Source organism: Heterodontus francisci, chromosome 30 (assembly GCF_036365525.1).
Source record: "Heterodontus francisci isolate sHetFra1 chromosome 30, sHetFra1.hap1, whole genome shotgun sequence".
Lineage (NCBI taxonomy): Eukaryota > Metazoa > Chordata > Chondrichthyes > Heterodontiformes > Heterodontidae > Heterodontus > Heterodontus francisci.
Genome location: NC_090400.1, coordinates 28,394,861 through 28,415,777, shown reverse-complemented (window position 1 = coordinate 28,415,777; position 20,917 = coordinate 28,394,861). Strand labels below are relative to the sequence as shown.

The following is a 20,917-nucleotide window of genomic DNA, read 5'->3' as shown; positions in this document are numbered from 1 at the left end:
ACAACAATGACGACTGCACTTAAAAATCTGTAACATGCATTGGAACTTTCTGAGGAAGTGATGAGATGCAAGTCGATATCCTTTCCTTTTTTCCTTTTTAGCCTCCTTGTCTCGAGAGACAATGGGTAAGTGCCTAGAGGTGGTCAGCGGTTTGTGGAGCAGCACCTGGAGTGGCTATGAAGGCCAATTCTCGAGTGACAGACTCTTCCACAGGCACTGCTCCACAACCAACCGAAGCTGGCTGTCGGGGCTGTTACACAGATGGTTCTCTCCTTACACTTCTGTCTCTTTTCCTGACAACTGCTGAGCCTCTTCGAGTCACCTATCTTTAGCCCCGCCTTTATAGATGTCAGCCAGCTCTGGCGATCGCGGGCAACTGACTCCCACGACTTGCGGTCAATGTCGCAGAACTTCATGTCGGGTTTGCAAACGTCTTTAAAGCAGAGACGGGGACGGCCAGAGGGTCTGATACCAGTGACGAGCTCGCTATACAATACGTCCTTAGGGATCCTGCCATCTTCCATGCGGCTCACATAGCCAAGCCATCTCAAGCGCTGCTGGCTCAGTAGGGTGTACATGCTGGGGATGTTGGCTGCCTCGAGGACTTCTGTGTTGGAGATATGGTCCTGCCATCTGATGCCAAGGATTCTCCAGAGACAGCGAGGATGGAATGCGTTGAGATATCACTCTTGGCCTCGCTGCCGTCGAGCAAGATACTGAGGACACAGGCTTGAAACACTCAGACTTTTGTGTTCCGTGTCAGTGCACCATTTTCCCACACCCTTTTGGCCAGTCTGGACATAGCAGCAGACGCCTTTCACTTGTTGATTTCTGCATCAAGAGACAGGTTACTGGTGATGGTTGAGCCTAGGTAGGTGAACTCTTGAACCTCTTCCAGAGAGTGGTCGCCGATATTGATGGATGGAGCATTTCTGACATCCTGTCCCGTGATGTTCGTTTTCTTGAAACTGATGGTTAGGCCAAATTCGTTGCAGGCAGCCACAATCCTGTCGATGAATCTCTGCAGACACTCTTCCGTGTGGGATGCTAATGCAGCATCGTCAGCAAAGAGGAGTTCCCTGATGAGAACTTTCTGTACTTTCTCTAAAACAGGCGAGGTTGAACAACATGCCATCTGATCTTGTGCAGAGGAAAATTCCTTCCTCTGAAGACTTAAAACGCGTGACAGCGCAGCAGTGAGAAGAAGATCCCAAACAGTGTAGGTGCGAGAACACAGCCCTGTTTCACGCCACTCAGGATGGGAAAGGTGTCTAATGAGGCACCGTTGTGCTGAATTGTGCCTTTCATATTGTCATGGAACGAGGCGATGATACTTAGTAGCTTTGGTGGGCATCCGATCTTTGCTAGTAGTCTGAAGAGGCCACGTCTGCTTTGGTGAGATCTATGAAGGCAACACAGAGGGGCATCCATTGGTCGTGGCATTTCTCCTGTAGCTGGCGAAGGGAGAACAGCATGTCAATGGTGGAACTCTCTGCTCGAAAGCCGCACTGTACCTCAGGGTAGACATGCTCAGCCAGCTTCTGGAGTCTCTTTAAAACGACTCGAGCGAAGGCTTACCCCACTGAGCTGAGCAGGGAGATTCCACTGTAGTTATTGCAGTCACCGCGGTCACCCTCGTTCTTATAGAGGGTAATGATATTGGCATCGCGCATGTCCTGTGGTATTGCTCCCTCATCCCAGCACAGGCTAAGCAGTACATGGAGTGCTGAGAGTATAGCAGGCTTGGTACACTTGATTATTTGAGGCGTAATGAATGCTGTCCTTTCCTTGAGGTGCAAGTTGATATGTCACAGAAATTATTGCTGCATCTCATCCTTTATGGCCTGCTGCATTTTTTCCCTACCACATTAGTCAAAACCGCAAGCATTTGTATTGGCTCCACAGGTGGAGAAGAGTACAAGAAGAAAATTCCAGAACAAGTGGTCTAGGAGGCTAAAAGGCATAGCTGCCAGTATGGGACAAAGGGATGGGGGTAATGCATGAGACCAGAGTCAGAGGAAGAGGGTGGGGGAGGGGAGGGGTGGTGTTGCTGAGGGCTGGAGGGAGTTCCAAACATAAGGGTGAGGCTATGAATGGACTTCAACATGAGGATGAACATTTTAAAATGAGACGCACTGGGGGCCAGAGGCCAATGTACATTCACATAAACGGACAAAGGAGACAGACCTGATGTTATCGGTACAAACCTAAAGATTCACATTTAAAGGAAATAACATTTGGAATTAAACTGATATCAAATGAAGTCCTGTGGTTTAAACGATAGACAAAGGAAAAAGTGCACAGTCTGCCCAGATAGTTGGGCCGAGACATTCCTCGCAGCCAGGAATCCAGAGTTTTCTGAGAAACACTGGAAAAGCTGGGCTCATTTAGGAGGCTCAGAGGAGGTGATCTCACTGATGGGTAATAGTCATGGTCTGAGTTGTGGTAACAGAACCAAGGCACTGTTCAGTGATCAAAACGTGGGCACTGGCCTGGGCCAAGTAAAAGGTTCAAGTCTGTGGTCTGGGACTGCTGAGCATTTTACGTCCAAATTTACAGGGCTAATAGTAGTTTGGCAGTGCCTCACCATTGGTGGCCTGCAGATGGCCCAGGATATTCTTATAGTCTATTGGACTGAAGGTTGGGATCCAGGGACTGTCCTTAACTACAGTACCTACACTGTTTACCTTACCTTCAGCAATGACTAAGATCAGTCTCTTGGAATCACAGATGTGGGAGAGTGCGCTTCAGCAGTCAACAACAGAGTTTCTCCTTTTCCATTACTGTTGGAGCATCACTTGATAGTGCCAATGTTTATTGATGCCATCAGGCACTCAATCGTGCCAGGTGGGAAATCAGCACTTATAAAAGAAAAGACTTACTTTAGAAGTGATTCCATTGGCAGGAAGGAAGCAAGCTTACTGGATGAGAAGGGAGAATGGAGAAACAATTTAGATAACTAAATGGTACTAAATTTGAGCTCCATTCCAGAAGTTTACCTCTATCTCCTATCCCCAGTATTTAACTAACGAGTTGGGAATGATAATAGGTTGAACAATGTTGCAGGAAACAGTTGTCATAAAAAATTTGTTAGAAATATTTCTCTATTCCCAGTGTGCACATATTAGAAAATATTTAGGAGCATTGTGAACTCCCAGTGTAATTTAAAACACACTGGACAAATGACTGCATTTGTTCTTGCAAGTAGTTATGTGGTCTTCTATATAGCACACTCTTTACAGAAACCAAAGGACAATTTGACAGAGGTCATGTTTCCCCAGATCTGTGGTGGGTGGGCGGGTGGGGGGGCAGGAGGTCTTATACATCCACAAGCTGTGTTAGGATGGGAAGGCTTTACAACGCAAGTTACCAAAATCCAAGTTAGACATTTAGCGGTGATCTGTGAAAATGGGTAAGCCACTCTGTGTTTTCTGATGAATCCATCCCCTGCCAAATTTAAAATGTTAGGACAGAATTGTGAGGTGAGCATTTATTACATTCAGTAGAGTACTTTTAATGTGATCCAATTTACCTGTCCACTACTCTGATCCATTATCTCTTCTGGCACTTCATCATTCTGACAGGATTCCTCTTTATGCTTCTTCTCTTTGGATTTGCACTTCCCCTTTTTGCAGTTACCACCACACTCTTTTTTTTCCTCTTTGTACAGTGCCTGTAGTCTGCTCAAGAATTTATCTTGCCATTCACTAAAGTCAGCCTCAATGCTGCCATGTCTGCTCTTTACCACGTTGCAGTCACCCTCTCCACGAGTCATAACACGATGGGCACTCAACATCCACAGCCACATGTCAATATTTTTACCGACCTGAAAAAAATGACGTGCACTGTACAGTTAAAACTATAATAGTTTATTTTGCTGTTCACAGTAATGTTGTGAAGATGAAATGCAGTACACAAAAAAGCATCAGCAGAAAGAGTATGTCAATTCTTGAGTATTGCTGAAAAAAGAGACATACTGTCGAAGCTTTCTGTCTTGTACTCATCCGGACAGATGTAAGAATGCCAAATTTCAAAGGGAGCAACAATCTATACTGCATGAGAAGAGGGTGCTGATTGGTTGGCAAGTCAACTCTGGTTAAGGTGTTGCCATAGAGAATGCACCAGGGAACTACTGTCCCCCACGCTTTTGTTTAATTAAAAATAAAACGCAACACCTGGACATGTTCCTTTTGCCTGCACAGAACAGGTCCCTGCATATGAATATATGTAGCTTGCAGCAAGCAACAGTGAGCCCTATTGCAAGCCTGACTGATAACCTTAAATTGGTTGTTAGCGTAATTCTTAGCATACTCAGGATTGTTCAGTATGTTCAATCCTTGTAATAAAATTAAAAAGCAATGTTTAGCTACTTGACTAATAGCAAAGAAGAGAATTTTTAGGTTAACAAAGCAGTATTTGTAATTCCAAAGGTATATGTTTCCCTCCAAGCCACTGTAACATGTATCTTCTCTGATCAATGTAGTATCTTAAACGCAAGTATACCCATTGTGTCTTTTATTCATTTTTGGGATGTGGGTGTCACTGGCAAGGCTGGTATTCATTGCCCATTCCTTGTTGCCCTTCTTCTTGAACTACTTTGATACAACTGAGTGCCTTACTAGGCCACTTAAGAGAATGATGAAGAGTCAATCACATTGGTCTAGGCAGGAGTCACACACAAGCCAGACTGGATAAGGATGGCAGGTTTCCTCCCATAAAATATATTAATGAACCAGTTGAGTTTTTAACAACAACATGACAGCTTCTTGATTACTTTTACCTGTCTCAGCTTTATATTACGATTTTTTTTAATGGAATTCAAACTCTCATATTTCCATGGTGAGATTTTAACTCATTCTCACATAAAACTCACACATAACAGATTAAAATATTTGTTTGGTAGTACAGAACTTGAGTTTGCTGAAAATAGAGACATTTTGTCGAAGCTTTTCATCCTGTACTCATTAGGACAATTCAGAAGAATACCACTGTAAGGGAAACCAATGATACCAATGTTTCCTTTATTACTGGCAACTTTTTAACCTATCCCTTAGAGGCAGTAATAATGTATCTTGCACATCCTGTTTTAACAAAGTCAAAATTAAATTAAAAAGAAAAATCACAGACTAACAAAAGTACGCAACCAAGATCAGAATTTTAGATCTGTACAACATAAGTTATATAGAATCTACAGCACACAAACAGGCCAAGCTGCTCAGTTGGTCTATGCTGACGATTATGTTCCACACAAACCTCTTCTCATTCCTCTATCAGGCATTGGTCAAGTTGCAATAAATTCTCAAAAGGCAGTTGAGTCATCACATTATAGTTCAAGTATTTTGTCTGTATTTTTAAAAGATTGTAGTCATACAACAGAACTCTGAGCAATTACAGAAGCAAAGACAATATACTTACAGTGTTGTAATGATTTACATAAACAGAGTTGCCCAAGCCAAATACTGCGTATCTCAAACCTTTGAGGTAGGTTTTGCCATATCTAAAGTCATGTGTTGCCTCTTCCAACCACTTACAGAACCAGGCTGCACTTTCATTTGGTTGTCCATCAGTGTATGTGGAAACCATGAATACACAGATAGTTTTACTGTACACCTACACAAACAATGAAGTATATTTTTAAATAAGCAGATCAGAGCATAAAATACATTTCTGTGTTATCTATTACCCTAGGTAAAACTACTGTTTATATGAATGAACATTTTTAAATCACTCAAAACTTGTCTGTAGACAAAACTAGGCAAGATCAGATTGTAGGAAATTTTGCAAATAATTACAGCTATTTGGACTTTTATTTCAAAACACATCTCAAAACCAGAATTTTTTTAATTTTAGTCATAGATTAAAAATTGCAATACTCTTGAGTTATTGGAACAAAACTATGAAATGCACCAAAATACAGTAATCTTGTTTTTGTCTGACGCAAGGTTTAAATGTTATTTCAACATAATTATAATGGTGGTAAAAATGTGCACCAGGAAGTCAACTGTTTTTGGACACAGCTTCAAGAATGAGGATACTAAATAATTATTTCCAAGTATTCACTAGGAAAGAAAAAAGCTGCTTGCATCTCTCAATAATCCAGGTAGAATTAATAACTTTGTTAACATATACAAGATTAAAATCATAAACAGACATAAAAAAGCTCAAGATAAAATTTTCCTTTTTTGAGTTTTTCCTCAGGTTCATCATCTATAACTACTTCCTTAGGCAAGCTCTTGCTTACTATGGCCTGAGGTGTGTTGGGTGCTTTAGACGTGCTTTTCAAGCTTCCAGCCTACAAATGATCAGAGTATTCCAACCTGCAAACTTTTCCAACCAAAAATCAATTGAACTCTGAACTAAGTGGACTTCCGTTTACTTCACAATTAGGTTGGAGCCCTAAGATAGAACTGCATCTTAGTACAGGTACATTACATTTCATAATATAATATTTAAATATGGGAAACTGGTTGGTACAGTGGATTAAAACAGCCTTCCATCTTTGGGAATTGGATTCAAATCGAGCCCAGAATTATATAAAAGGAGTGGGGACAGTCACAATCCAATTCCTCTAGCACAATAATCTATCTTCATTCAGAATTAATTACCCATATCACTCAGATGGGCACAGGATGGCGGGTGTAGGAAATAAAAATGTGTCACATTGAAGGAAAAGGGAAATGCTCTTGAGATTGCAGCTTTCTGCTAACAGTGGAAGTCTGATACATTTAGATACCCACCAACTTGATGAGCAACCACATCCAACAAAATGCATTGGTATTAGTTATCTACTTTCACACATTAACAGGGCTTTCAGTAACAGTACAGAAACTAACCAATATAAAATAACGAACCTCATCCACCAGGCTGTCATCTGGATCATACTCCTTCAGATCAACAACTTCCACCGGTAATCCAAGTTTTTGTACCGCATCTGCAAGAGTTTTGGCAAACCTCTAGAACACAAGATTTTTTTTTTTTAAAAGCACTTAGGAAATCAAAATTTAAAAGATGTGTTGCGCAAAAGTTCTGTATGGCACATGTATCAGCACTCTAAATTGTGGCCATTACAACCTCAGTTCAAATCCATGTCACAACATTGTGAGTGAGTAGTGTCTTCTAATTTCCAACCCTGACCCTTTCCAATGTGTCTGACTGATTTAAACATTTGAGTTTTCAATGTCTCCAAACCAAATTACTGACAAATCCATGTGTGACGTTTCTGTTTGCCTGACATGGGGTGCACTCTCCTCTGTAGGGATACACCATGCAGTCAAAATTATACAGTGCATCTAATGTACAGAAATATCCCAAGCAGCTTCACAAAGAAGTGAAATAAGCTGGAACTACAATAGAAGGCATGATCAAAGAAGCAAGTTTTGAGAAGGTTTTTGAAGGTGGGGAGACTAAGATAAGAGGGTTTAGAAAGAGAATTTCAGACAGCAGGGCATGAAGGTTGGAGGCTTTGCCATCTGTGGTGGAGCAAAGGGAGGGGGGATGCGCAATACAAGAAAAAGTGTTTAAGTTGTGACAAATTTCTGAAGGTTGCAGAGATTAGGTAGAGTAAGACAAGCTACAGCTGCAGGTTCGCAACAGACAAAACTTAGGGACTTCACTGTGGTTGACAGGGCCCTCAACCATGTCCATCCCAATTCCCATGCTTTTGCTCTCACCCCTTTCACTCCCTCCTTGAAGCACGATAGGGTTCCCCTTGTCCTCACCATCCACCCCACCAGCCTCCATATTCAACAGATCATCCTCTGTCATTTCCACCACCTTTAGCGTGATGCCACCATCAAACACATTTTCCCCTCTCCTTCCAGCATTCTGTTCCCTCTGCAAAACCCTGGGTCCACTCCTCTATCACCCCCAAAACCCCCTCCACTTCCCATGGCACCTTTCCATGCATGCGCAGGAGATGCAACCCCTGCTCTTTTACTTCCTTTCTCCTCACCGTCCAATATCTCAAACACTCCTTCCAGGTGAAACAGCGATTTGCATGTACTTCTTTCAATTTAGTATACAGTAGTCACTGCTCACAATGTAGTCTGCTCTACACTGTGAAGACCAAATGCAGATTGGGTGACCTCTTTGGGTTTTACCTCCATTCAGTCTGCAAGCATAACCCCAAGCTTCCAGTTGTCTGTCATTTTAATTCTCCACCTCGTTCTCATGCTGACCTTCTGTCCTGGGCTTCCTGCAGCGTTCCAATGAAGCTCAACATAAGCTCCAGAAACAGCATTGCATCTTTCAATTAGGCACTTTACAGCTTTCCAGACTCAGCACAGAGTTCAACAATTTCAGGCCTTAATCTCTGCCCCCAGTTTGATTCCTTTCTCTTTGCGGGTTTCAGTTTTACTTTCATCTTGGTTTTCAGTTGGCAGCTGTTTATCATTTTGCCAGTCACAGCTCTCCTAGACACATCTTTTGTTCCTTCACTTGTGCTATTTCCACTCCCTCTAGCCCTGCACCACCAACTCTTTTGTCACTTAATCTCTCCTCTCTTCCAGACTATCACAGACCTTCCCTTTGGTTCTTTTTCCACCCTGTCCCTTTCACTTGCTTAAAACCTAGGACATTTCTAACTTTTCCCCAGTTCTGATGAAAGATCATCAACCTGAAACGTTAACTCTGTTTCTCTCTTCTGACCTGTTGTGTATTTCCAACATTTTCTGTTTTTAGTTATTAAAGAGATCCTTTTTTTTCTCATCTAGCAATTCTTATGCTCAAATACTCCTAGAACATATCAGCCAAAAACTGTGCAGCTGACAAACATATTATGGTAAGCATTTCAACTTTTGTCTAGTTCAGACCACTTCACCCACTAGGCCAAGAGCGAACAACTTCTAACCCAAGCCCTGACAATTCAGCCTTTGAACTCCAATCAACAAGTCCTATTTTCACTTATATTTCTTATTTACTATCTTGTCCTGTCTGAATTTTGGGAGTTTGAAATGGGCTGCTTTTAGAACAGGTTTCTCATTGGTGATTAAATCCTAAATCAGAACACCAAGACATGTTGCTATCATCAATGTGATATACATAAACTAACAGGAGCATGGATTTTAAACAACTTTGTAATGTCATAATATTCACCTACATGGGCCACAAAGACACAAACTTGGACACCCCTAATAATCTGCAAATAACCCTGCAAGCCTGTATCCCAGATTCTGGAGATTAGCAGAAGCAATCCAGCAGTCAAAAGACTGATCTACCCCTCTAGGTTACATCAATGAGCCAGAGTGGTTGGTCAATCAATAACAGCAGCCCAGAGAGCTATGGACCTGACTGGCTCAGATATCTGATACAAAAGCAAAGCACTGATGCTGGAAATCTGAAATAAAAATAGAAAATACTGGAAATATTCAGCAGGTCTGGCAGCATCTGTGGAGAGAGAAACAGAGTTAACATTGCAGGACTGTGACCTTTCATCAGATATCTGATTACTGGCTCTGTCACAGAGGATCGACCTGGTTCCAACCTCACTCATCAGGTGTGGCACTTTGGAACAGACTGGCAACCATGTTAATGTAGAAATGTGATAAATATTTCAACAGTTCCTAAATGATATGTGCTATAACAGTATAAAGCTAGAATATTAACGAAGGAAAAAAGAAGCCTATGTAATTCATCACCCTATACCCAACCAGCTACGAATAGCTGAAAGCAGATTGGTGAACCTGCTTCTGAGCTGATTTCTAACACTTTGATACAACGTTATAAAACTTTAAAACACAGAGAGCTAGATAAACACCAAAGTGAGAAAATATGCACAAACTTATTTAATAGAAGTAAAAAAGTGCATTTTTTAATTCTTTCAAATTGCTCCAATTTCCAAATCAACCTTTATCCTTAATATGACAAAAATGCATAATCATTGATCAAGTACATACCTCAGCAGTACCAGTCTGAGAGCCAATGAAAATCTTCACCCCAGCAACATGAGCTTCTTTTTCTTCTTGGACTAAATGCCCATTTTGAATGACGTCTTTGGCTACTTTTGGCACAATGCTGTCCTCGTCTTTCTGCTGTTCAAAGTATTTTGCATTATATAGTCAATTTCCATATTAACACCAAACCTTTTCACAACAGGAACCTGTGCACTTCTCAGATACAATATATATGTAACCAACAAGGAAAGGCATTTATTCTATACACAATCAAAACAACTTGGTCTTCTGAAGCAATTAAAAAACAGGGAAGTAACTTAACTTTGAGATACAAATATCAATGCTTTAAAGACTTATTTGTGAAACAATAAACTGTTTATATGTTGATCCTTTTATTTTTCATATTATTTTCAGGTCTCCCAGCATCAATAATGATTTTAAAGTCTTGTGCATAATGACCAAGAGGTGATGGTCAGTCTGATTTTCTATCAATTCACGCCGTCAACCCCCCATGAGGAAATGTCAAGCCTTCACTCGGCAGCATAACTAAGATTGATACCCTCAGCAGAATGGCAGACAGAAAGCCACATTGCAATACTTTATTATCTTTATTACAAGTCATGAAGATACAGAGCTGTGCAGATATATTACCTTGTTATGGTTTTTACTTAAAAACGCAACAGCTGCCCAAACTCCTATGGCAACAACAATTGTAGAATAGATGTAGTGTCTAACATGCCATAACGACAATGCGTAATTCTGCAAGGAGTTCCAGGTATCAAAGATGTGAACTGGAAAGAAAAAAAAAAGCCTCTGTAAACCTCAGCTCAACCAAAACCCTGATTCCCATACCCTAGTCACATGTGTCAATCACCCATGTCCTCACTGACCTACACTGGCTCCAATTTAAAATTTAAATCCTACCTTAGCCTCACCTCTACGTTTCCTTGCAACTTCCTCCAGTGCAGTACTGAGAGAGTCCTGCATTGTTGGAGGTGCTGCCTTTCAGATTAGGTGTTAAACTGAGGCGATATATCCCACCTCAAGTGGACATAGATATCCCATGCCCCTATTAAAATACCCAAAAGAACTCTCCATTGTTCATTCCAACATTTATCCCTCTAACACATGTTATCTGATTATTTACTTGTTGTTTATGGACATATTGGCTGCTGTTTTCCCACAACAGTGACTACACTTAAAAATATTTTTTATTGGCTGTGAATGTCCTGATGTGTTGCATAAATACAAATTCATTCCTCCTTTTTTTCTATATAATCCAGCCTAGACTTTCCAGTCCTCTGAATCTGGCCTCATTTACCCATCATTGGTGACTATGCCATCAGCTGTCTAGGCCACACTCACCGGAATTCCTTCCCTGTAACCCCCGGTTTCTTTATTTCTCTATCCTCCTTTAAGATCTTTCTTAAAACCCATCCCTTGACTATGCATTTGGTCACCATTCCTAATCTTTCCTTTTGTTCAGCATTCATTCGCCTGATACCTTGTGAAGCACCTTAAAATGTTTAACTACATTAAAAGGTGAGAGATAAATGTAAGCTGTTACTGAAGAATATTGGAATGAAAATCTTACTCAAGCACAGAAAATATTGATTGGTACAGGAAAGGTAAACACTGAACATTACCTCAAGGTAAACCATAACAGAAAAAAAAGGATATAATTTCACACTGGTGACAGGCATATTTAGGAGTAATTCAGTGGTACAAACAGTAATTAACACTTTAGTTTTCAAAAAGTGCAGAGAGAAAAGGATCGTACCAGATTGAATAAAGGGTAATGGGGGATTGTTGAGCCAAGAGGAACTGAATTACATTTTTGTAAATCGGTATTTGTCCTGCAATCTTTTAGATAGCCACCTGCAACATAAAAATAAGGCTCAGAACCTGCATCGAGGCGAGAGACTCAGTTACTCCAAGGTAGCAGGTTGCAGCAGAAAATAAGAGACGGAAATTGGTCTCTCACCAGAACGGGAGGACAATATAATGTTTAATATGTGAGTTCAGGCGCGCGGCGCTTCATAAGGGAAAATCAATCAGTAAAAGCCGCGGCCTCACCATCATCGCGCTCATCCCCGCAGCTCGACCGGCAAAGCCACAGCAGCAACACGGCAAAAAAGCCCCGCATGGCCGCTCCCCCCGGGCAGGACCCCGATCCGGATCACAAAAAAACCTTCGGCAAAGCTGCAGAACCAGGATTAAAGTCCTCGGCCTCCCGTCCCAGCGTCGCCATTACTTCCGCTGAGCATGCTGGGATCCCGCCAGCCCCAATAACACCTCAAACACATCAAATTCCTCAACCCAACACCTCAAACACATCAAATTCCTCAACCCAACACCTCAATCTGCTCAAACACCTCAACCCAACACATCAAACTCCTCAACCCAACACCTCAATCTGCTCAAACACCTCAACCCAACACATCAAACTCCTCAACCCAACACCTCAATCTGCTCAAACACACCAAACTCCTCAAACACCTCAACCCAACACCTCAAACTCCTCAACCCAACACCTCAAACTGCTCAAACACACCAAACTCCTCAAACACATCAAACTCCTCAACCCAACACCTCAATCTGCTCAAACACACCAAACTCCTCAAACACCTCAAGCCAACACCTCAAACACATCAAACTCCTCAACCCAACACCTCAAACTGCTCAAACACATCAAACTCCTCAACCCAACACCTCAAACTGCTCAAACACATCAAACTCCTCAACCCAACACCTCAAACTGCTCAAACACATCTAACTCCTCAACCCAACACCTCAATCTGCTCAAACACACCAAACTCCTCAACCCAACACCTCAGATTGCTCAAACACATAAAACTCCTCAACCCAACACCTCAAACTGCTCAAACACATCAAACTCCTCAACCCAACACCTCAAACTGCTCAAACACATCAAACTCCTCAACCCAACACCTCAAACTGCTCAAACACATCAAACTCCTCAACCCAACACCTCAAACTGCTCAAACACATCAAACTCCTCAACCCAACACCTCAATCTGCTCAAACACATCAAACTCCTCAACCCAACGCCTCAGACTGCTCAAACACACCAAACTCCTCAAACACATCAAACTCCTCAACCCAACACCTCAAACACATCAAACTCCTCAACCCAACATCTCAAACTGCTCAAACACATCAAACTCCTCAACCCAACGCCTCAGACTGCTCAAACACACCAAACTCCTCAAACACATCAAACTCCTCAACCCAACACCTCAATCTGCTCAAACACACCAAACTCCTCAAACACCTCAACCCAACACCTCAAACACATCAAACTCCTCAACCCAACACCTCAATCTGCTCAAACACACCAAACTCCTCAAACACCTCAACCCAACACCTCAAACACATCAAACTCCTCAACCCAACACCTCAAACTGCTCAAACACACCAAACTCCTCAAACACATCAAACACCTCAACCCAACACCCCAAACACATCAAACTCCTCAACCCAACACCTCAATCTGCTCAAACACACCAAACTCCTCAAACACCTCAAGCCAACACCTCAAACACATCAAACTCCTCAACCCAACACCTCAAACTGCTCAAACACATCAAACTCCTCAACCCAACACCTCAAACTGCTCAAACACATCAAACTCCTCAACCCAACACCTCAAACTGCTCAAACACACCAAACTCCTCAACCCAACACCTCAGATTGCTCAAACACATAAAACTCCTCAACCCAACACCTCAAACTGCTCAAACACATCAAACTCCTCAACCCAACACCTCAAACTGCTCAAACACATCAAACTCCTCAACCCAACACCTCAAACTGCTCAAACACATCAAACTCCTCAACCCAACACCTCAAACTGCTCAAACACATCAAACTCCTCAACCCAACACCTCAATCTGCTCAAACACATCAAACTCCTCAACCCAACGCCTCAGACTGCTCAAACACACCAAACTCCTCAAACACATCAAACTCCTCAACCCAACACCTCAAACACATCAAACTCCTCAACCCAACACCTCAATCTGCTCAAACACACCAAACTCCTCAAACACCTCAACCCAACACCTCAAACACATCAAACTCCTCAACCCAACACCTCAAACTGCTCAAACACATCAAACTCCTCAACCCAACACCTCAAACTGCTCAAACACATCAAACTCCTCAACCCAACACCTCAAACTGCTCAAACACATCAAACTCCTCAACCCAACACCTCAATCTGCTCAAACACACCAAACTCCTCAACCCAACACCTCAGATTGCTCAAACACATCAAACTCCTCAACCCAACATCTCAAACTGCTCAAACACATCAAACTCCTCAACCCAACGCCTCAGACTGCTCAAACACACCAAACTCCTCAACCACATCAAACCCCTCAACCCAACAGCTCAAACTCCTCAACCCAACACCTCAAACAGCTCAACATCAAACTCCTCAACTCAACAGCTCAAACACGTCAAACTCCTCAACTCAACAGCTCAAACACGTCAAACCCCTCAACCCAACACCTCAAACTGCTCAAACACATCAAACCCCTCAGCCCAACACCTCAAACTGCTCAAACACATCAAACTCCTCAACCCAACACCTCAAACACATCAAACTCCTCAACTCAACAGCTCAAACACATCAAACTCCTCAACGCAACAGCTCAAACACATCAAACTCCTCAACCCAACAGCTCAAACTCATCAAACTCCTCATCCCAACAGCTCAAACTCATCAAACTCCTCAACCCAACAGCTCAAACACATCAAACTCCTCAACCCAACACCTCAAACAGCTTAAACACATCAAATTCCTCAACCCAACACCTCAAACTCCTCAACGCAACAGCTCAAACACATCAAACTCCTCAACCCAACAGCTCAAACACATCAAACTCCTCAACCCAACAGCTCAAACGCATCAAACCCCTCAACCCAACACCTCAAACACATCAAACTCCTCAACCCAACACCTCAAACAGCTTAAACACATCAAATTCCTCAACCCAACAGCTCAAACTCATCAAACTCCTCAACCCAACAGCTCAAACGCATCAAATTCCTCAACCCAACAGCTCAAACGCATCAAACTCCTCAACCCAACACCTCAAACAGCTTAAACACATCAAATTCCTCAACCCAACACCTCAAACAGCTTAAACACATCAAATTCCTCAACCCAACACCTCAAACACATCAAACTCCTCAACCCAACACCTCAAACTGCTCAAACACATCAAATTCCTCAACCCAACAGCTCAAACGCATCAAACTCCTCAACCCAACACCTCAAACAGCTTAAACACATCAAATTCCTCAACCCAACACCTCAAACAGCTTAAACACATCAAATTCCTCAACCCAACACCTCAAACACATCAAACTCCTCAACCCAACACCTCAAACTGCTCAAACACATCAAACTCCTCAACCCAACAGCTCAAACACATCAAACTCCTCAACCCAACACCTCAAACAGCTCAAACTCATCAAACTCCTCAACCCAACACCTCAAACTGCTCAACCACATCAAACTCCTCAACCCAATACCTCAAACAGCTCAAATACATCAAACTCCTCAACCCAACAGCTCAAACACATCAAACTCCTCGCTTCAACAATACCTTAAACAGCTCAACCCAACACCTTAAACAGCCAAAACCCATCAAACTCCCCCACCCAACAATACCTTAAAACAACTAAGACACATCAAACACTTCAACTTCAATACAACTCCAGCAACAACAACTGAAAAAGCTAAACAGGATTAATTACCACATGGTGAAGGCACCCGGAGGCGGTAGCAATCATAATATGATTGAATTTTGCATTCAGTTTGAGGGAAAGAAGAGTGGGTCTAAGACTAGTATTTTAGACTTATATAAGGGCAATTATGAGGGCATGAAATCAGCACTAGCTAAAGTGAACTGTCAAATTAGGTTAAGGGATAGGTCAATAGAGATGCAGTGGCAGACATTTAAGGGGATGTGTCAGAATACACAGAATATATACATTCCAAGAAGAAAGAAAAATTTCAAGGGAAGGACCCATCATCCATGATTAACTAAAAAAGTTAAAGATTGTATGAAACTTAAAGAAAAAGCACATAATTACACAAAGATGAGTGGCAGGTCAGAAGATTGGACAGAATATAAAAAGCAGCACGTAAAAATTAGAGTAAGAGAGAAAGCTACCTAGAAATATAGAAACAGATAGTAAGAGTTTCTGTTGATATTTCAAAAAGAAATGAGTTAACAACATGAGTGTTGGTCCTTTAGAAAGTGAGTCTGGGGAATTAGTAATGGAAAATAAGGAGATAGCAGATGAATTGAACAGGTATTTTGCATCTGTCTTCACCATAGAGGATACAAGTAGCATCCTAGAAATAGCTGTAAATCAGGAAATGGAAGGAAGGGAGGAACTCAAGAAAATTACAAACACCAGGGAAGTGGTACTGAGAAAATTGTTGGAGCTGCGGGCGGACAAGTCCCCGGGTCCTGATGGACTTCATCCTAGGGTCTTAAAAGAAATGGCTAGTGAGATAGTTGATGCATTGCTTTTAATTTTCCAAAATTCCCTAGATTCGGGGAAGGTTCCATTAGATTGAAAAATAGCCAATGTAACTCCTTTAATTAAAAAGGGAGACAGAAAGCAGGAAACTACAGGCCAGTTAGTTTAACATCTGTCATAGGGAAAATGTTAGAAGCTATTATTAAAGACATTATAGCAGGGCACTTAGAAAAATTCAAGGTAATCAGATAGAGTCTACATGGTTTTGTCAAAGGGTAATCATGTTTAACCAATTTATTAGAGTTCTTTGAAGAAGTAACGTGCTGTGGATAAAGAGGAACTGGTGGATGTACTGTACTTAGATTTCCAGAAGGCATTTAATAAGGTACCACATCAAAGATTATTGCAGAAAATAAAAGCTCATGGTATAGAGGGTAACTATTGGCATGGATAGAAGATTGGCTAGCTAACGGGAAACAGAGAGTAGGCGTAAAAGGGTCATTTTCTGGTTGGCAAGATGTAATGACTGTGTGCCACAGGAATCAGTGCTGGGGCCTCAACCTTTTACAATTTATATAAATGACTTGGATGAAGGGACCGAAGGTATGGTTGTAAATTTGCTGATGACATAAAGATACGTAAATTGTGAAGAGGGCATAAGGAGGCTACAAAGGGATATAGGTTAAGTGAGTGGGCAAAGATCTGGAAAATGGAGTATAATGTGGGAAAATGTGAAATTGTCCATTTTGGCAGGAAAAATAAAAAAGAAACATATTATATAAATGGCGAGAGATTGCAGAGCTCTGAGATGCAGAGGGATCTGGGTGTCCTAGTACATGAATCGCAAAAGGTTAGTATTCAGGTACAACAAGTAATTAGGGAAGCTCATAGAATGTTATCATTTATTGCCAGGGGAATTGAATACAAAAGTAGGGAGGTTATGCTTCAGTTATACAGGGCACTGGTGAGACCACATCTGGAGTACTGTGTACAGTATTGGTCTCCTTATTTAAGGAATGATGTAAATGCATTGGAAGCAGTTCAGAGAAGGTTTACTAGATCAATACCTGGAATGGGCGGGTTGTCTTATGCGGAAAGGTTGGACAGGCTGGGCTTGTATCCACTGGAATTTAGAAGAATAAGAGGCAACATGATTGAAACATGTAAGATCCTGAGGGGTCTTGACAGGGTGGATGTGGAAAGGATGTTTCCTCTTGTGGGAGAATCTAGAACCAGGGGTCACTATTTAAAAATAAGGGATCGCCCATTTAAGAGAGATGAGGAGAAATTTTTCTCTCAGAGTCGTGAGTCTTTGGAACTCTCTTCAAAAGGCGGTGGAAGCAGAGTCTTTGAATATTTTTAAGGCAACATGGATGGATTCTTGTTAAACAAGAGGGTAAAAGGTTATTGGAGGTAGGCGGGAATATGGAGTTGATGTTACAATCAGATCAGCCATGATCATGTTGAATTGCAGAGCAGGCTCGAGGGGCCAAGTGGCCGCCTCCTGCTCCTAATTCGTATGTTCATATGTAAAACACAACAGACTCCTCAACTTCAATCCAACTCCTGCAACAACTTAAACAGCTAAAACACATGAAACTCCTACATTCATTACTCTGCTGCTGGCTGGATACATTCACTTTAAAATTATCCACAAAGAATGTGATATTATAAAGTCCTAGACTGAAAGTGAAGTCAAGAACAAGAACTGCATTTCTACAGCACCTTTGGCAGAATCAAATGTTCCAAAGTGCTTGATATATGGATATCCTACAACAGTTGGGAAAAGCTACTGTAATGCACAGTCCAACAGATTGGATTTGAGGAGAACTTTAAAGGCTGGGAGGAAAATGGCAAGAGTGCCAGAAGGGTTGACCAAGCATCAAACAGGTTGCAAAGGTAATTAGAGTCAAGCTGCTGAGTCATTGTAGGGTGTAGTCATTAGGGCTACCACAGGTTGAAGGAGCAAGACAAAGGAGTCATTTGTAAGCATGTAAATGGATTTTGGTGCAACAGAGAATTTTTAGCCAAAGCAGATTGGAAAGGTTTGGGGTGATGGATGAATAATGTGGGTGAGGATGCAAGTGACAGGGATTTTGGATGAGTTGGAGTTTGGGAGGCTAGCAAGGATAATACTGGAACATTCAAACTTTTCTTTTCTCTCAAAGTCCTTGATAATATTGTCACCTTCAAATCCATAATAACCTTTCCCGTAACTCTGTGTATGAATCTTTCCAAACCATTTCCACCCATGCACCAAAACAGCCCTAATCAAAGTTACAAATTAGATTCTCTGTGATTGTTTCCATGATGCTTTCTTCCCCTTCGGACTCTGTGTAGTCTTTGACATGTTCGATAACTTCATTCTCCTCCAACACCTCTCTATTGTCCAACTCAGTTGAATTATCCTTATCCAGTTGATTCCATTCTTACCTATCCAATAAAACCTAGAGTATCTCAAACAATGGCTTCCCATTCTGCTCCCACACTATTACTTCTGGAGTGGTCCAAAGATCTATCCTTGGCTTCCTCCTCATCTACATGCTCTTCCTTGCTGACATCATACAAAGGTAAGTCACCTTTCACATGTACAATGCCTAGTTCTACCTCTCCATCACCTTTCGACCCTTCAATTGTCTTTGCTGTCAGACTGCCTGTCCAAACATCTACTCTGAGATTAGCCAAAACGCCATCCAACTTAACATTGGGAAGATTGAAGCCACTGTCCTCCAGCATTTGAACCACATCCACCAAATCCATTCCCTTCCCTGGCCTTTGTCTCAGGTTGAACCAAACTGTTCGCAACCTTGACTTCGAGCTGAGCTTCCAACCCCATACCCACCCCCCTGTCACAAAGACCACTACATACACCTCAGTAACCTCACCTGCCTCTGCCCCTCCCTCAGCCCACCTGTGGATGAAATCTTCATACATACCTTTGTTACCTCCAGTGCCCTTCTGGCCAGTCTCCCATCAACTTAAGGTCATTCAAAACTTTGCTGCCATATCCTATTCAGCACATATTCCCACTCATCCATCAATCCTGTCTTAGTTGACCTACATTGGATCACAGACCTCCCAGGCCTTCAATTTAAAATGCTCATCCTCATGCTAAATCCAATCATGGTGTCACCGCGCTCTAGTGCTGTAACCTCCGCCAGCCCTACAACCCTTAACCCAAACTCTGCGTTCCTCTGACTCTAATCTCTTGTGCATCACCTCCTTCGCCACCCCACGATTGGTGGCTGTGCCTTCAGCTGTGTATGTCCCACACTCTAGAAGTCATTCCCTAAACTCCTACAGCTTCCCCATCTCCTTTAAAACCTTCTTTAAAACAATGCAAACTGTTGTTGTTATATGTAGAACCTCAACTCTGTATGGGATATGCCATGTTTTGAGTTGACCTACATTGGTTGATCTGATCTGACACAAGAGGCTTATAGGGTGGCTGGCACACTAGGAATCTAATTGTACACATAAAGAATTACTTATAAAGATGAGTGGTATGTAAGCTATGGTAGGATGGGGAGAAAACAGTGTCAGCAGAACAAATAAGTGAATTCACATTAGGAGAACAATTTCTAAAGGTTGTTCATGACGATTTAAGCATGTGATCACTGGACCACAAACAAAACTTCAAATTAATTGGTTGAGAATGCCAATAACTTTGTGGTCTTGCAACACTGGGAAATTGACATGTGGCTAAAATGAGAGCTACCCCACATCATCCGTCCGTTGAGCCAGCTAATCAGACCATGAGATTCTGCAGTCGAGCATATCACAGGAAGATGATACTAGAGAGATTACTGTAACAGGTTAGATCATAAATTAGGTTACCAACCTGATCAGAGATACCAGCAGTGGCAGCAAAGGATAAGACAGAGATGGGGGGTGGGGGGGTGGGGAGGAGGGGTGCGCTTGGAACAGCGGGGACCTAATCAGTCTCGTTTCAAAAAAGCAAGAATGATATCAGAGGACAGACCGGTGATTTGTTGCTAAGTATTAGGATTTAAAAAAAAGAATTAAGCCAGTGAATTAAACTAGGACCAAGAAACTCAAAAGTACTGTATTAAATTTATACCCTAGTTAAACTAATGAATACAATTTCAATCAGGTTAATAACAGTAAGTGAATTAAAAAGAGTATTAGCACAGAGCAGGTCTAGAGGCATTCATTGAAAATTAAGACTTTAAACAAGGTACTAACTAGATTATAAAAGCAGGATTTTTTTTAATATCATGGATGGGCAGCTAAGACCTGTTGCTTGTAATTCCTGTGCCATGAGAACCTCAGGATGCTTCATGTGTCTTGGGGAACCACGTGTGTCGGAAATGTCTCCACTAGCTTGAGTTCGAGCTCAGGGCTTCCAAGCTTGAGGGCAGCTGGAGTCACTGCAGAGCATTAGGGAGTGTCCTGAATCATACATTCCAAGAGGTAGGTGCCCCACAGGCAGAGAGAGTTCAGGATAGTAGATGGGTGGCCATCCAGAAGAGTGGGAAGAG

General features: G+C 42.0%; 2 protein-coding genes across 3 annotated transcripts in view; one reads left to right on the top strand and one right to left on the bottom strand.

The window, feature by feature from the left end:
• tyw1 (tRNA-yW synthesizing protein 1 homolog (S. cerevisiae)) overlaps window positions 1-12,155 on the bottom strand; it is a 160,324-nt gene extending 148,169 nt beyond the window's left edge. The window contains exons 1-6 of one of the 2 annotated variants that reach the window (XM_068010279.1): window positions 11,967-12,155; window positions 10,542-10,681; window positions 9,894-10,028; window positions 6,852-6,953; window positions 5,416-5,610; window positions 3,533-3,826 (exon numbers count right to left, since the gene is read on the bottom strand). In XM_068010279.1, the coding sequence (XP_067866380.1) occupies window positions 3,533-3,826; window positions 5,416-5,610; window positions 6,852-6,953; window positions 9,894-10,028; window positions 10,542-10,681; window positions 11,967-12,036 (936 nt within the window). In that variant the 5' untranslated portion in view covers window positions 12,037-12,155. Of the gene's footprint in view, window positions 1-2,692; window positions 2,839-3,532; window positions 3,827-5,415; window positions 5,611-6,851; window positions 6,954-9,893; window positions 10,029-10,541; window positions 10,682-11,966 lie in introns of those variants that run through there. The other variant, XM_068010280.1, reaches the window with a different exon arrangement.
• On the top strand, window positions 12,035-15,599 carry LOC137346437 (mucin-5AC-like). Its single transcript, XM_068009886.1, has 2 exons — window positions 12,035-14,987; window positions 15,163-15,599. Exons 1-2 carry the CDS (start codon window positions 12,035-12,037, stop codon window positions 15,597-15,599), a joined length of 3,390 nt encoding a protein of 1,129 aa, XP_067865987.1.
• The last annotated feature ends 5,318 nt before the right edge of the window (window positions 15,600-20,917 follow it).